Source organism: Aphelocoma coerulescens, chromosome 4A, assembly GCF_041296385.1.
Source record: "Aphelocoma coerulescens isolate FSJ_1873_10779 chromosome 4A, UR_Acoe_1.0, whole genome shotgun sequence".
In the NCBI taxonomy this organism is placed as follows: domain Eukaryota; kingdom Metazoa; phylum Chordata; class Aves; order Passeriformes; family Corvidae; genus Aphelocoma; species Aphelocoma coerulescens.
Window position 1 is genome coordinate 7,952,927 of NC_091018.1, and position 15,239 is coordinate 7,968,165.

Sequence of the window (15,239 nt, forward strand, 5' to 3'; positions counted from 1 at the left end):
AGAATGGGCAACTAGGGACAGTTGAACGTTTTAGTGGATGCCAAGGAAGCCTTCAACTGTAATGCATTGAAAGTTGTTTGTTGTATAACACAAGTTGCTGGAGTCAGAGTAATTCGAGTTTCCTTTGGTCTGGTGGAAAATTACAGCTGTGAGCAATGAGTTAATTTTTTCCGTGTGTGTGCGGCTTAGGTTTCCCTGGCGGATTTGCTCTTAGTGTTGTAGGCTCTGAATCCATAGAGGAGTGGCTGTGAACCAGTCGTTTGTCTTCATGTGCCATCGGCAGGAGCAGCCCTGCGCTGGGGGAGGGTTTAATGGAACACCTTGAAGCGCGGAGGGATGTAGGGCTGAGTTGTAGCCTTGTATATATGAAAGCCACCTTCCTGCCTGAACGCTTCCTACCCCTGAAGAGGGGGTGGGTTAGTTAATGTGAATTTTAAAAAACCAAAAAAAACCCCCCCAAAAAAACCAACTGAAGAGCAAAATATTCCCCCGTAGTCTGGGAGGGCCTGGGGGGGTGCAGCCCCCGCCGCTGTCCCGGAGGTTGGGCTGTCCTCTCCTCTCTCGGCCTGTCCGGGCGGGGTCCGGGGGTCCCGGAGGGTCCCGGGGCTGCGGCGTACGGCGGGCACCCACCGGGGCAGTATGAAACGGTCTCTTGTATTGGTCGGCTGCCCGCGGGTGCTGCTGTAACGGTAAGCGCCATTGGCCGGCTCCGCCTCCCATGCGCAGCGCGGCGCGGGCAGTGCCCCCGTGCCCGCAATGGCCGCCGGCGCCGCCCCGCGCCCGCCCGAACGGGGCCGCAAGCTCCTGGCTGATTCTATTTCTCTTTTTCCTGCAGGTTGCTGAAAAGTGCCTTTCCTGAAGCCACCGCTGCTTGGATTTCTGTCTAGGGCTGCCTCTCTCTGCCCCTCGCGCCCCCCTCTGTTTAATTCGGCGTTGCTTGCGGTCCGTGCCCTGACGGCGGCTCCTTCAGCCTTGCCCTTTTTTTTTTTTTTTTGCTCCCCATTTACACGCAGTTTGCTCAGCCATTTTATTTTTTTCCTTCCCCCGACTATGTAGCAAATATTTAAAAGAAAAGAAAGAAAAAAAATCAGACATCCTTTTGCCTGTTTTGATGCTCATGAACCATAATTTTTAGAAGCAAGAAATAGAAGGAAAAAACCACCAAGCCCGAAGTTTTCTCCCCAAGGACCGAGACCGTTCCACAAACTGAAGTGCTGCCAGCAGCATATGCTTTTTGCAAGAATCATTGAAACCATTAACTGGAGAGCACAGAATTCTTTTGAAAATCTGCCAGTTATTTGCAAGTAACTTTGGCAGTGGCACAAAATATAACACTTGTATTTTAACTTCTACAATTGCACTTTTAGGAGCTGGCCTCTAATTTGATTTTCAGTTGTTCTGATAAGATTTCTATTTTATGATTGGCTTTATGTTTAATTCTTGTTTAAAGAAACACGATTTGACTTAAATGAAAACCTAAGTGCTGATGAATAGGAGTTCTACCAAAGCAACAAGTTAGTTATTTCTTCACGTTTAACTTGAATTCACTTTTTTACCCTTTTTTTAAAAAAAAAGAAGAAAAAAGAAGATCAGCAGTAAATATTACCCTGAGGAAGGGTGCGATTGCTTGCATTTTAATTTTTGTTTTTTAATATGGCTGTAAACGTTTCCCTGGTTCGTGATACAAAATGGCTGACGTTAGAAGTGTGTCGAGAGTTTCAGAGAGGGACTTGTTCTCGGTCTGATGCAGAGTGCAAGTTCGCCCATCCATCACGGAGTTGCCATGTGGAAAATGGTCGAGTTATTGCCTGCTTTGACTCCCTAAAGGTGAGGACTGTAACACATGCATTACCTAAGCTTCCTTGCTTTTCCTTCCCTTCCTAGTGGCTCGGTTTGCAGGGGTGTGGGTTGTGCAGAACAGCTGTTTATTGCTCTGTGCAGGGAGGATGCTGCTGGTGTGGGATGCAGCTCCTGAAATCTAGGCTGAGTGACATTGGGTACGATTTGCCTGGAGTGCCAGGCATTGCAGGGAGAGAGGATTTTACCCAGGGCATTTTTCAGTGGTAGCTCAGGTCTGATATAGTTGTCCCTGAAATAGAGAACACGGGTTGTGGGCAGCAAATGAAATAAGAAGAGTAGAGAGAACTGAAACCCAGTGTTTGAGTGTCCAGATCACATCAGCTGTGCATTTGGTGCAGGGATCTGAAATGTGCTTTTAATGAGCAGAAATGAAAGCAGCATTTTAAGATAATGAATCAGCTTTACATGTATTTCCTGAAGACAGAGTTGCAAAAGCCACTCTAACACTGTCCTGTAGATGAGGACCAGCCAAAATGATCGGAGAACAACTTTTCCAGAAATGGCCATTGGGAAAATGCTTTCTGTGAGGAGCACACAAACTCGATGGCTCTGCCAGGCCTGGCCTGTTGGAGCAATGGCTGAGCCCTGTGGTTGGTGCTAATCCTTGCAGAGTCGATTTTGGAGGCAGTAAATGGCTCTTGGATGCTTGTCCCTGCTGGAGCTCCAGGGGTTTCTTTCAAAAATACCAAAGACCTGGGCTATGAGTCACAGTGAGGAGTGGGGCAGGCTCACAGGAGGGGGATGTTGGTATCTCTTTCTGGCCTCCCTTCACCATAGTTCTTGGGAAAGGAACATCCACTTTTTTTTTTTCTTTTACCCAAATGTATGGCTTCTCGATAGTATTTTTACTGAGACCATATGGGCAACTGGTAGCAAATGAGAATTTTTGAGATTGTGTTTAATGTTTTGACCAGAGTAATTGACCTGTTAAAATTTCTAGAAAGAGTCTGGAAAATTTTACAATCTTAGAAGTTTTCTCTTGAACTTCAACTGTTGCTTGAAAAGATTTGGATTTATTTTTATAAATAATGCATAATGAACATAATGAGTTACAGAACTGGTAGAATTATATATGCAGAGATTCAGACCAGAACTGGATCTGGACTAAGACTGGATTACCCATTTTGTTCCTGTTAGTGGCTTCTTCAAGTTTTCACTTCTGTTCTCTTTTTCCAAGAAGCTCAAGTTTTCTGTTTGCGTTAGGTTTTCTCTTTTTAATCTGATTATATGCAATGACTCTCTTAGTTTTATGGTGACTTTCAAATGTTCATTTACATTGCTGGTTTGCTGTCAGTGAGAGACAAACAATTTTTTTATGGAAGGGGAAAAAAACCCTTGTTTTTTATGCTCTTGAAACTTCTGAATTGTAGCAAGTGGCAATGCAGATACTTTTAATGAGGAGATTAATATGTTCGTATTTTACAGTGTTTGTTTGTGAATGGAAAGGAGGGCTGTCATGCTATGGAGGGTAGTTTTGTGCCTCTTGGTGGTGTTTGCAGCATCTTGGGGAGGTGTCTCTGTGCAGCGACCCAGCTTGGCTGGGCTCTGAGCTGTGCTGTCACCTGGTGTGTGACGCTTCCCCACGTGTGCTGTTGTCAGTGCAGTTCCTGCAGCAGAACCAGGCTCTCTATGCCAGCCCCTCTCTGCACAGTTGGGGCTGGGAGGACATGCAGGACCAAGTCCATGGGCAGCTGGGGTTCAAATCCCATCCACTGGTATGAGCAACCCCTTTTCCCACTTCAGCAGTGGGGATGGGGTGGGAACACCATGTTAAGAAAACAAACAAACAAAAAAAAAAAACAGTGGAAGGAGTAGGGTGTGATCTTCTACAGCCCGGTTCTACAGCTCGGGGTGTTTCCAGTGTAACTGTCTGTTAAATAATGTCCTTGTTACAGTTTCCTCTTGGCACAGTAGCAGATGCCCAGTATGTGCTGGTTAAGTGGCCTGAATTTTCCAGGGAAGAGGTTTTTTGGACTTAGGGAAGCCTCATGGAGGGCTGACAACTCTGTCTTTGGGAAGTACTTGAGGAGAGGTCCAACTGTGCAGAGCACTTGGCCAAGGGTTGGTGATGGGGCTGTTTCTACACCCCTCTTTGCAGACAAGAAAGTGGGTCTTGGAGCACTTTCTTCAGACCCATGGATCCAGCAGCTCTCAGTGGACAGAACCGTATTTCCCTATGCCATGGAGGGCTGCGGTCCCCAACGCTGCAGCCTGAGTATGTGTGTGTGTGTGTGTGTCTAACGCCATGCATTTCCCAATGGCGATAACCCCCTGGGGACTAAACCCTCAAACAGTGGTCATTCTGTTCCTGGCCAGAGCTGAACTTGCAAAGCCCTGTTTGCAGTGGTCTTAGGGGCTCATGGCTGTAAGGGTAGCCACCCTCACCGGTGACCAGAGAGATATTACATTCTCAGACCTGCTAAGAGGCCTTTCATGCCCATCCTGTGGACGTCTCTGTGCCCAACACTGTGGTACACTGACCCTCTCCTTCTGAGCGCTCAATAGCTGCTTAGTGCTCCCTTGTCTTTTCACACCTGCATTAGCAGAACATCTGTGTTGCTTTGTTGGCGGCAGGATATAGGATGCTTGCGGCTAATAAGTTTTCTGCAGCCGCCCAGGCCTTTGTTCAGACGTTGCTTATCTGCATCCATTGTGTGCTGCTGTTGCTTTTTTTTTTTTTTTTCTCAGAGACCTCTTAAGCTTGAACAATGCCTTCATACAGGAACTTCTGATAACCCAGCAAACAATAGTTTCACCTCACTGGTCAGGTCATGTGCAGCATCCATATGCTTACTGCATCCCCCTTTTTCCCTTTTTTCCCCTCAATCTCCTATAGCAGTTCTACACCTGTTGGCGGTGGAAAAAGCAGTAACACTTCCAGAAGCAGTCAGACTGCCTCAGTGTCGGTTGTTTCATGGGTGACTGTGTGCTACCTGTAATCTTGTGAAGAACACACAGGACTCCTTGAAGCTAATAAGGGCCCTCACTGATGCTCAGGTCGCGATCACCAGAAAAAGCTCTGCAGGGACATTGTGTATTGTGCAATGCTTTGGTTGTGAAATATCTGGTCTTGATTAGGTTGAAAGTGCAGGATCTTGCTGTCCTGAGCTGTGTTTCTTCGAATAGGTAGTTTGCACATTTGTAGGCAGTAGAAGGAACCTTTCTTAAGCAGATTGATATAAAACTTAAAAATAGTTCCTTGCAAGAAGCTGCAATTTGAATCCGATGCCAAGAGAGCTCTCACTCTACTTGTGCATCCCTCCTTATTATTCTGGAAGCAGTGTTCTCTGAATTAATTTGCTTGAATGGCAGGAAAAGCTGCACTGCTTGATTGCAGGGCAATCCAGAGGCACAAGAGCCAGCTGTGCTGGGCCACCCTCCTTCCGGAAGTGACCATGACAGCTGCTGGACAGTGGCCGGTGCTCTCTGGTACCTCCTAGGCAGGTCCTGTGGCACCTCAGAGACATTCTGAGCAAAGGAGAGGAATATCATGTCATTCCTGTAAACTCGTGTGGCCTTTGGGTTTGTTCATTGCTTCTCTCCCAGGCTCAGTGTGCACTGTCCCATGCAGAGCCAGTGCGTTTTGTAAGGATCAGAACATGGTTTGCTGGCTCATGGCAATTCTGACAGAGGTTTGTTTTGGCACTTTGGTGGGCTGTTAATCAAGTCATTAACTTCCCTATTCAGGCTGGATCAGGAGGGCAGGATATGAGCTTGTCCGACTCTTAGTTCCTGGCCAGCAAGTCATTGGTTGTGTTTTCAGTTTCTGATGTTGTGAGGAAGGAAAAAAAGCATCATCTTTTGTCACTACTGGAGCAGAGAGCTGAGAGATGGGGCATTAGGAGATGGTGACATATTATATAAAAATATGTAGGTAATGTACATCAGGTATTCACAGAGGCTTTGATTTATACTGCTCACAGTTTGGGTATCTGCACTGAGGACTTGCGATTTAAAAAAAATTTGTGAACGCAGCTTTGTGAGGTGTGGGCTGGGTTTTTTTGCTGTTTTAGTGTTTTAAAATTTTCTTTATGAATGTTAATGCAAATTGAAGCTTCAAAGAGCATTTTGAGATGGAAAATAGTGGGGTGAAAAATTTCAGTAATATGAATTTTGACTCTGGGAGGTCTAATGTAAAAAACATTGTTAAACTATCACATGTTTCAAAGCAGTACTCTATTAAAAAAAGGTGAAAATTTTCTGTGAACAGGCATAAAAAGGAGTTACAAGTAGTTTTGTCTAAATTGCCTATTTTCTGAAAGAAGTGTTATTCTTTGGTAATAATATTCAAAGTCCCATGGCAATCTAAAAAGTTCACACTGCTTGGGCAATAGATGTACTGTATGATCTTGAAACTGATGTCCCTGAGGCCGTTCCTCACAGTTTTCATGCTAATTTGTACCTGGTTTATGCTGACTTGACTAGAATTATTTCTGACTGTTACTGGTTGGCAATCAAATCTATTTTTTAAAAATTTAAATAAACTCCAAACTAGGAAACAACTAAAAACACCCACTAAACTTAGCATATGGTTACACTTTTAGAGAGGAAGAAGAAAGCAAACAAAGCCATAGTGGTATTTTTGGAGACATTCTGACTGCATGTCTCCGCTCAGTGTAATGGAGATGGAAATATTCCACATGAAGAGTGTTGAGCCAAGTCACCTGTGTAACAAACATCCACTTTTCCTTGGTCATTAAGCCACTTACCTGTGTGGCAACAGTAGATCTGCAGCAGAATTCTGTCCACTCTGGATGCTCATGTGTCTTATGGCATGTTATAAGTGCTTTTTAGAACTACCAAATCAAACATCTTAAAGAGGGGAAAAATGTATTTAGACTCAATTTTATTTATAAAAACTGTTAATACTGTATTTCTCTGTCTTCTCTGTTAATTTCTGTATTTCTCTTTGTATTTCTCTCTGAAATAAATTGGTATTTCAAGGAGAATAGAGAGCTTGTGGGGGAAAAATAATTTAGGCCTGATCCCTTCTTGTCTATAGATTACAACAAGCTCCATGTTTTCACAGCTTAATTTAATTGGCACACATGCTGTCTATACTCTCTGTAGTGTCTTCAGAAGTTTTTGGCACATCTGTGGGATGGAGAGCACTGATGGAGAAGCTTACCTGGCACTGCCTGTGGCTGAGCATCTCCTAGGCCTGCCCCAGTGTCTGGACTGCAGATGCTCTCTGTGGGGTCAAGTCGGGTTACTTGAAGATCATGTGTGACCTCCCTAGGCATGTTCAGCTTTGCAGGGAAAGGATACACCTTGTTTCTTTAATCTGCCTAGCTGATCTTTCTGTGCAACAGAGGTCTGTGCACAGCCTGTTTGATTTGTTTAGTGTTATCCAATGGTTTCTCTGATGGCCCAGTAGTCTCACTTCATTTGTCTGTGACTTTTTGACAGCTGAACCATGACAGATGAGCACTGGTGGGCTTTGCAGTAGAAGATTGCTGCTCTGAGCTGTCCCCTTGCTTCTCTGTTGCAGGTTGATGCCACTGTGGCAGGGTTAGTAGGAGGACAGAGCGCTTTAGGCAATGAATACAAAGTCCAGCAGCTAGAATTCCCTTGGTCGTGGCTCTCTGCAGAGCTGCTGGGTGATGAATGTCTGTAACTGGAAACAGGCTGGTGCTACCTGGTGACTGTGCTGCAAGGACACCAGTAGACAGGGAGGGAGATTCAGGAAGATCTTGTTCATTGCCAGCCATTTGCAAAGATGTAATGCAAGAGTCCTTGACAGGAATTCTTGTCGGTGCTCTAAAGCAAGCAGGTGATCTTTGAGGTGTGTTATGGAGGGCAAAGAGGTTGGCCTTGTCCTTATCTCTACTGGGTCTTCTGTAGCTGAGCAGCCTCAGCAGGGAACACTACCTGGGCCTTTACATTTACAAAGACTTGTGCTTTGTGAAACTTGGTGTTGTCCATGGTAACATGGCAAGAAAGGTGAGATGTCTGTAGATTTCCTGGTGCATAGTCTAGTTCTGGTGCCACCCTGGAAGGATGCTCTCTTCTTAGCTCGTTGCTTGTACTCCTGCTGAGAGTGGATATTTGGTGACTGGGTATTTGCTGTGCAATAGATGGAGACCTCCTGACCCCACGTTTCTCCTGAGGGCTTGCCCACACAGGAGCAGCAGATCCTTTTGCTGTTGCCTGTGTGTGAGTGCCAGTCTCATGTGTGGTGTTTCTGGGACAGGTTCAAGAGGCTGGCAGAGGTGTAGGCACAGGTTGGCACATTGGGAGGCACTCCCAGTGCAAGGAGCAAGCACAGAACACCATCCTTGTCTGTCTTCTTGCAGCTGATTAATTTATTACAGCTTTTCCTTGGCTCTCAGACTTGTGTGCTTTTCCCCTTGTACATGCTGGAAAGCAGAGCTGTGCCCACAGACTGGTCCTGAGACCACATTTTGGAGGCCAGCCTCTTCAGGGAGGTGGGCCAAACACATTCAGCAGTGGGGTTTTGCTGCCAGCCTTGCCTCTCCTTTCCTCACCAGCCAGCCCTGGCAATGCAGGGCCTCTGCTCCTCTCTGCAGCTCATGTTGCTTCCTTCTTCTCCCTGTGGCATGAGCAAACCACCCACCTCAAAGGGTAAAGCCAGCAGCATTTGCATCATTAATATTAGCCAAGAGTAACCTTGGGCTTCTGGTTAGGAAGATGATGGTAAAGTGCTGACTGCTGCTCACACTTGCCTGAAAATGCAGGAGATAAATTCTTTTGGGATGTGACTCTAAACCCTTCTGAGCTTCTGTGTGTGCTTAAGCAGATACATTTTGAAACCTTTTATGGGCATATTGCAATGTTCCACTGGTCGTGGCATGGCACCTCCTGCTCCTGAAGCTTGCTTTGCCATTTTAAGGGCAAAGCCCTCCAGACCAAGATTCTGGTTCTGTAAAATACTTAAGCCTGATTTTAAGTGCTCTGTAGAGTTCTTGTGGGCAGCAAAGAGCTCCTTTTGCTGGAGTGAGCTGTTGCACCAGGTTTTGAGCCTGGGAAGCGGTCTTCTCAGCCAGTCTCTAAAGGGGGAGAGCTGCCCATGGTCATTTCCTCTGCCACCTTTGGCGTTTGGGAGTTTCTTTGCACGCACACCTTGAGTTTGCAGCTGGGATCTGGAAGCACAAGCTCCATACCTGTGACCCAGCACAACAGCAGGGGGATACTCTGTGAGCCCCAGGGTCTTCCTCTGCACAGGGAGGAGGGAGATGAGGTGCTGGGCCCAGATAGCAAGTGTCTGCGCTTGCGTTTACCCCTGCCTGCTGTGAGTCAGAATTGGCCAAGGGAGCACAAAGGATGGGTGTGTGCATACTGTGAGCTCTGGCACCTCACACAGTGCCGTGTTGCAAAATGTGGCACTGACAAATTCTTCTAGGGAAGAAGTTCAAGTATTACATCTTCCAGCCCTGATGTGTAGCAGTAGCTAACACTGGGATTGAAATAGAAGCACCAAACCTACATGTCTCTATGCCTGGACAGAGTCTGGCAAAGATGTCACTGTGATGTCCTGTCTTGCTGCAGTGCCAGTGAAGCTACCTAGGGACTTCTCATGCTCCTAATTGCATTAGGCCAGCAAAACAAACTGGGGGGAAGGTGGTGAAAGATGCCTTCAAGGGGAGTGACTGAATGAGTGTGTGGAGTTGGTGGATTTCTTCAGCGGCATAGCATCAGTTTGATGTAATCCCTTAGCTGACAATAGTTTTCTGCCACTTGGTTCACCCTTCTGAAGGAGGGTGCAGTAACATGCTTTCATGTAATTGAGCTGTTTGAAAGCTTTAAAACAAATATAAACAAGATGTGCCAAGCTTTTTGGAGAGCCCATCGTCTGACATCTCCCACAGAGCATTTCAATAAGTGGTTAGATTTCCAAGTGAGGAGCTGAGCTCTTTAAAAATCTGCCCCTATAAATATTGTTTTGCTGGTATTAAAATAAATGCTTTGAAGACCTTGGGTGAATGTTGCTCATACAGGCGCAGTTTTACTTCTGGCTTATTAATACTGTTTTATTGCTATTCATAAAACAGTAGGGATCCAGGCACTGACCCCCTTCCTCACCCCCATACAGTCCTCATGCCATGTCTGGTGACGGTCTTTTGATTAGAGGAAAGGCTGAGGATTTGGAAAACCAGCTTTTAGAGCCTTGTGATGATGCAAACTGCTTCAAAGTGTTGTAATGTCAGTCTCTGTGCCTAATTGCACTTTTTGACCCCACAGGAGCAGTAAAAAAAAAAAAAAAAAAGTATTTTAAGGCTGAGTGTAGCTAAGCTGCTGTAGTAGCAGGACTCTAGGTGTTTTAGACAGGTGTCCTAACTGAGTAAGCTTTTCAAACCCTGGCTCCTTCCAAAGGAATATCTATCAAATGTGCTTAGTTCTGTAAGCTTACCTGCCTGTTAGGAAAGCCCCCTCTTCTGTAATGGCAATGAAAATATTTAGCTAAATCGTGGCTAATGCATTAGGATAGTAAAATCTTTCTGCTGTCCACACAGTAGAAGGTACATGGCACAAAAGTAATGCTGATCTCTCGGAAGCCCTAGGCTTTACATCTGGTTCTCTGAACGTCTGGTTAGTGTTTGGCCTTGGTTTAGGATTTCAGTGACATGGTTACTCAGTGTCCGCACCGTCAGAGGAGCTGGATGCTGGAGTGAGGATTATTAACCACTAACTGTGTTTTTAGTTCCTCTATCTGAAGCCAGCACTTGGGAATGGCTCAGTGCTGTTCTCTGCATGCTTAAGCTCCAAGCTGGAAAGCTGAGACCTGGAGGTGCCTTTCTGCAACATTTAGCTTAAGGCTGTGAGGAAGAATCATATTCCTGAGAGGGCACAATTGGCTTGCTGGGACATGAGCATACTCAAATTAAGCAATAACCCAAGTTTGTAATGAAATGTTACGGCAGATGGCCCACTTACAATGCAGGATATTATTAGAACCATGATCAGTGCTTATAAGGTCATTGGCGGTGGGGGAGGAGGTCAGTGTCTGACTTTGTTTGGAAGGTGGCAGCCTGTGCTCTGGGAAGGAGTTTTCCTCTTACAGTAGTGGAATGTGAATGTTTAAAACAAGCTACTTTGTGTATTAATCTGGCTGCTCAGTAGAGAGAAAGACCCACCACCCAGTCCAGCATAACTGCTGTGTGGGTGCTGCTGGCCCCCACCCCTTGCTGAGGTAGGTGCACAGAGCACCATTAACAAGAGAGGCAAATTCTGCTTAAATTAACAGTCCTGGGAATGGGAACCAGCAGCAGTTTAGCTGGTACTCCAGAATGGGTATGGTATCACAGTTCATTGCCCTGGTGAGTGGTCTCCAAGTTCTGTCTTGCTTCTGACCATACTCTGCATTAACACAGCACTAACTTTTAGCTGTTCTCCTACACTGGTGTCAGAAAAAAATCCAAAACAACTACTACAGATTGTTGGAATCCAGCTGAGTTGCATGAATGGTGTCCACATCTCTGCCCAGCAGTACCCACACCAGGTTCTGATGGGGATTTAAGCCAGTAGCCTGAAACATGGTGCTTTAACTCTGTCTCATTACTTCTTCTTTGCCTTATCAACTCTGAGGTGCTGTGATCAGCTCTGGGTGAATAGTGAGAGGAGACAGCTCTTAAACGGAGGGGCATTTGGGAGTATCTGGGGATGCAGAGGTGGCCAGGGCAGCACCAACACGGTGGAGTTGCAGCCAGCGTGCCTGAGAGCGCGGTCATCATGACAGTGCTTCCCTAAGTCCCTGTTATCCGCAGGGGCACGGCTGGTGCTGGGAACAGTCACACGGAGATTAGGTCCTTAAAGAGCCGTGCTTCAACCGAGCAGAGTTTGAATACAAAACCTCAGCATGTAATCCCAGTGGTGTTGGCCGATCCCACTGATCTATGTTTCTTCCTCCTGCTGTCCATTTCTTAAGGATCAGAGCATGGGTAAGGCTTGTGGCCATTTCAAGGCTGCTTGATCCCAAATGGTTGGTTTGTGCAGTGTTGTGCTGCATGCAGTGCTTGGGCTCTGCTCCCAAAGTCCCTTCCACGTGATGCTGCAGATAGCAAACCCAGGATGAGTTTGCCAGGAGAAAGCAAGAGCCTCATGGGGTTGGACATTTCAGCCCATGCAGTAGCACTTTAGTACTCAGAGTGGTGGGAAGTTGAAAGCCAGACATATATAGATGAGCCTTTAAGGAGGGCTTTGCCATGGCAGAGATGATGGTGTTGTAGGTCAGCTGTAGGAAGGACAGCTCTTTCCTCCCTGTGAGGGAATCTTGTTTCATAAACCAGCAGACTTTCAAGACAGAGAGTTTTCTTTGGAGGGAATGTTGCTCCTTCCTAAACATTGTAGGGGAAGGTGTTAAAAGATGCTCCTGCTAATGAAGAAACCCTCCAAATCTTGCTCCAATGGTGCAAGACTTGCAGCCTTATTCTAATGCCCTGTTTCTTCTTTCTGCTCCATTTCCTCCTCCCCTCTGGGCCTATTTGTCTCCAAGCCCTCCTGCAGCTCCCCTGTCCTGTTTGTCCCTGTTGTGGTGTCTGCAGGGACTGTACAAGGCAGCCCAGGAAGTCTCTTGCTCTCCTCTCCTATTTCTTCAGCAGTCATTTTTATTTCTCAGTGCATCTGCTGCCCTTGCAGATGAAGAGGTAATCGCGGTTACCTCCCCTGAAGATTTTGACTCCCTGCTGTGTCCATCCTGTTGCCTGTAAAACCTTGATGATGTGCGGCAGGGTAGGAGCCGGAGCAAGGTAGGCAGGCTGAGTGACTCTGGTGCTTGGAGCTGGAAAGCCATGAGGGTTGATAAAAGCAAGACAGGTATGTCTGAAACCTTCTCTGAGCTGCAAGGGATGACCTCGAGGGAAGGAGGTGGGGGTGACTCTGGGGAGGAGCAATGCAGCTCCCCAAGCCACTTTCCCATTGGACTGGGAAGGTCGGGGATGTGGCAGGGACCCTGGCTACCCATCACTGCCAGTTTTATCAGCATCTGCTGGCTGGCACGTCACAGCAGGGTGTGGATTACCTCACACAGCCCAGGTCATGCTTGTCACCAGAGCCCACTCAAACTGCTCTGCACCATCCTTCGGAGAGTTGGGGGTGGGGGGAATCCTTTGGGGGCTGAGAGACAAATGGGCAGTGTAGGAAATCGCCGTCTCCCACAGGGCAGGATCACTTTTAGCTAGCAATGCAGAGGTTGGACCAGCAGGCTGCCAGGAGGGAGGAGCTCAGGAGGCATCAAGGGCATCACAGCTGCAGCAGCCCAGCACAGTGCAACTGGAATGCAGTCTGGGTGTTGCTGAGGCTTCCCCTAGCTGCCTGGGGTTTTTCCACTAAGTCTGGTGTATTTAGACTGAAAACTCTTCAGGCTGGGACTGTCTCATTTTGTGTTTGGAGCAGGACCCTGAGCTGTAGCATTGATGAGTATTCCCACAGCTAGAAATCCCCTGCTGCGGCCTTGTGCGATAAAGCACAGATTGAATTAAGAGGATTTTCATTGTTGTTTTGTGTTTCTCTGCATGGGTTTTTGAAGAGTCCCCAGTAATATAAAATCTTTAGAAGTCTTTACTTGGAATAGAGCTCACATTAGGTAGGACAAAATCCCTACTGAAAACTGGGGGTTTTTTTCTGTTTCAATTGTGCTAATTCTTGGAGAATGAGTTTAAGCATCCTTACAGTGCTTAGCCAAATCAGGGGAAAAGTGTTAGCACTTTTCTTACTTTGTCCTTCTTGGCCTGTATCAGAGGCACTTGAAGAAAAGTTTGTGCAGGGATTTTTGCTGGAGCCCTATCAGAAGTCCATCTATCTCAGTTTAAAACAGAGCGTTTTTCCAGTGAGTGCTGGAGTGTTTGCTTATGTAGGCACTGGTCCTGCTGCATTCCAGACTTGCTAATGACCCTGGAGCTTCTTTGCAGCTACTCCTCTCACGTGGTGGAGAGACTGCAGATGTCCTCAAGAAAGGTCACTCTTCCTTGCAGAAAAAATCCTCCAATCCCTCCTACCCCCATCTATATGGGCCCATCCCACCTAAAAGCAAATGAACATTTGCATTCCAGCTGACTCATCCTGACTGTGCCTGGTGACGGCAGTGAAAGGTCTTTTTCTTGCTGCCCTATTAGGAAGGGAATTGTGCTGCATCTGAAGGTATCTCTTGTCAGTAGCAAAAGCAAAATACTTGAGGTCAGGTGTCTGCTGCCTAAGGAAGTCATGTTGTTTAAGATAGCTTTTTAATAGAAAACAGCCTTCAAAAGGTAACCCTTGCATTCCTCCTCATCTACAAAAGGTTGAGAATCTCAGGCAGTCTTCACTGCACTGGTGAATGGGACAAGGATAAGCAGCTCAGGGCAGGAGTTCAGAAAGCAGAGCAGCAATACAGAAAAACCCCATGGTAATTTGATCAGTTTGCTTTTATGCATCAAGCCTCAATAAGCAAGCACATCCACATGGATATGCTTTAGTTGCTTCTGCCTCCCCCAGCTTTTCTCTTGTGCTCTCAAACAAAAATAAGCGATTCTAGTGGTTATTAAGAACATGAACTCCAAAACACCAAGCAAATGAAAGGAAAGCCCTGATCAGTTCCATTCCTGTTGGTCAGCTGGGACAGACACACATGCACACACAGGACACATTCTTTTCTTAGCTGTTCTGGCACTTTATACCAGTGCTGCTCAGAGGAGAATTTAGGTCAGGCCAAAAGTTGCATCCTGCAGGAGTAAGTAGATACATCTACCTAACTAGGCATACAGCCTTTTCAGTGTCCTGTCCTACAGCTCTTGTTACAGCGAAGGGAACAGATCTCATCAGTGGCTACATGGAATTAACCTCTCAGCAGCTGAAATAATGGTTTCTACAAAATGCATTAACACTTAATCCCAATTCCTGGCATCATGTGGAGAAAGCAGACCACTCTTGCTAGATTTTGGGATCTTTGGGCTGTACATCAGTGTAGAGACCTGAATTTTGGCTATCTGGGTCAACATTGAATGCAGGGTGAGCAGAAAGCCTCCATGAGCAATCTGGTTTGCAGTATCTGTGTTGGCTTACTGTTCCTTGGAAGGGTTTGTTACTTGAGTGTGCTCAGTTAGGGACAAGAGCATGGACCTACTTTGGCTGAGTGTGGTTGGGAGTGTGAATCTGCATAGACCCTCACGAGCCTGCATAACAGACTGTGGGAACAGGATCTGTGAGGGCTGTTGTAATTAGAAGAGGTAGAAATTTTGCTCTGGCCAAGGCTGTTGTAATAAATCCATTGTATATTAAAAAGTTTTCAGATTTTGTTGCAGAATTGGGCATCGTGTTCATTAAAGCTGGCTTCCTGTGTGGCACTTGTGACTAATGCATGTGAACTGCACCTAAATATGTCTCCCTAATTGCAGTTTTATCCCAGAATGGTTATTGCCAAATTCTCCTTTTGCCCTTAAAGATGT

General features: G+C 46.3%; 1 protein-coding gene across 14 annotated transcripts in view; it reads left to right on the forward strand.

The window, feature by feature from the left end:
• MBNL3 (muscleblind like splicing regulator 3) overlaps positions 1-15,239 on the forward strand; it is a 97,501-nt gene that overhangs the window by 35,372 nt on the left and 46,890 nt on the right. For 9 of the 14 annotated variants that reach the window (XR_011150910.1, XR_011150911.1, XM_069015193.1 and 6 more), the window contains exon 2: positions 836-1,827. The exons of 4 other annotated variants lie outside the window; for them this stretch is intronic. Coding sequence is in view for 8 of the 10 variants with exons in the window: in XM_069015193.1 (XP_068871294.1) it covers positions 1,654-1,827 (174 nt within the window). In the remaining 2 variants the exon portion in view is untranslated. Of the gene's footprint in view, positions 1-617; positions 690-835; positions 1,828-15,239 lie in introns of those variants that run through there. One more of the 14 variants, XM_069015192.1, reaches the window with a different exon arrangement.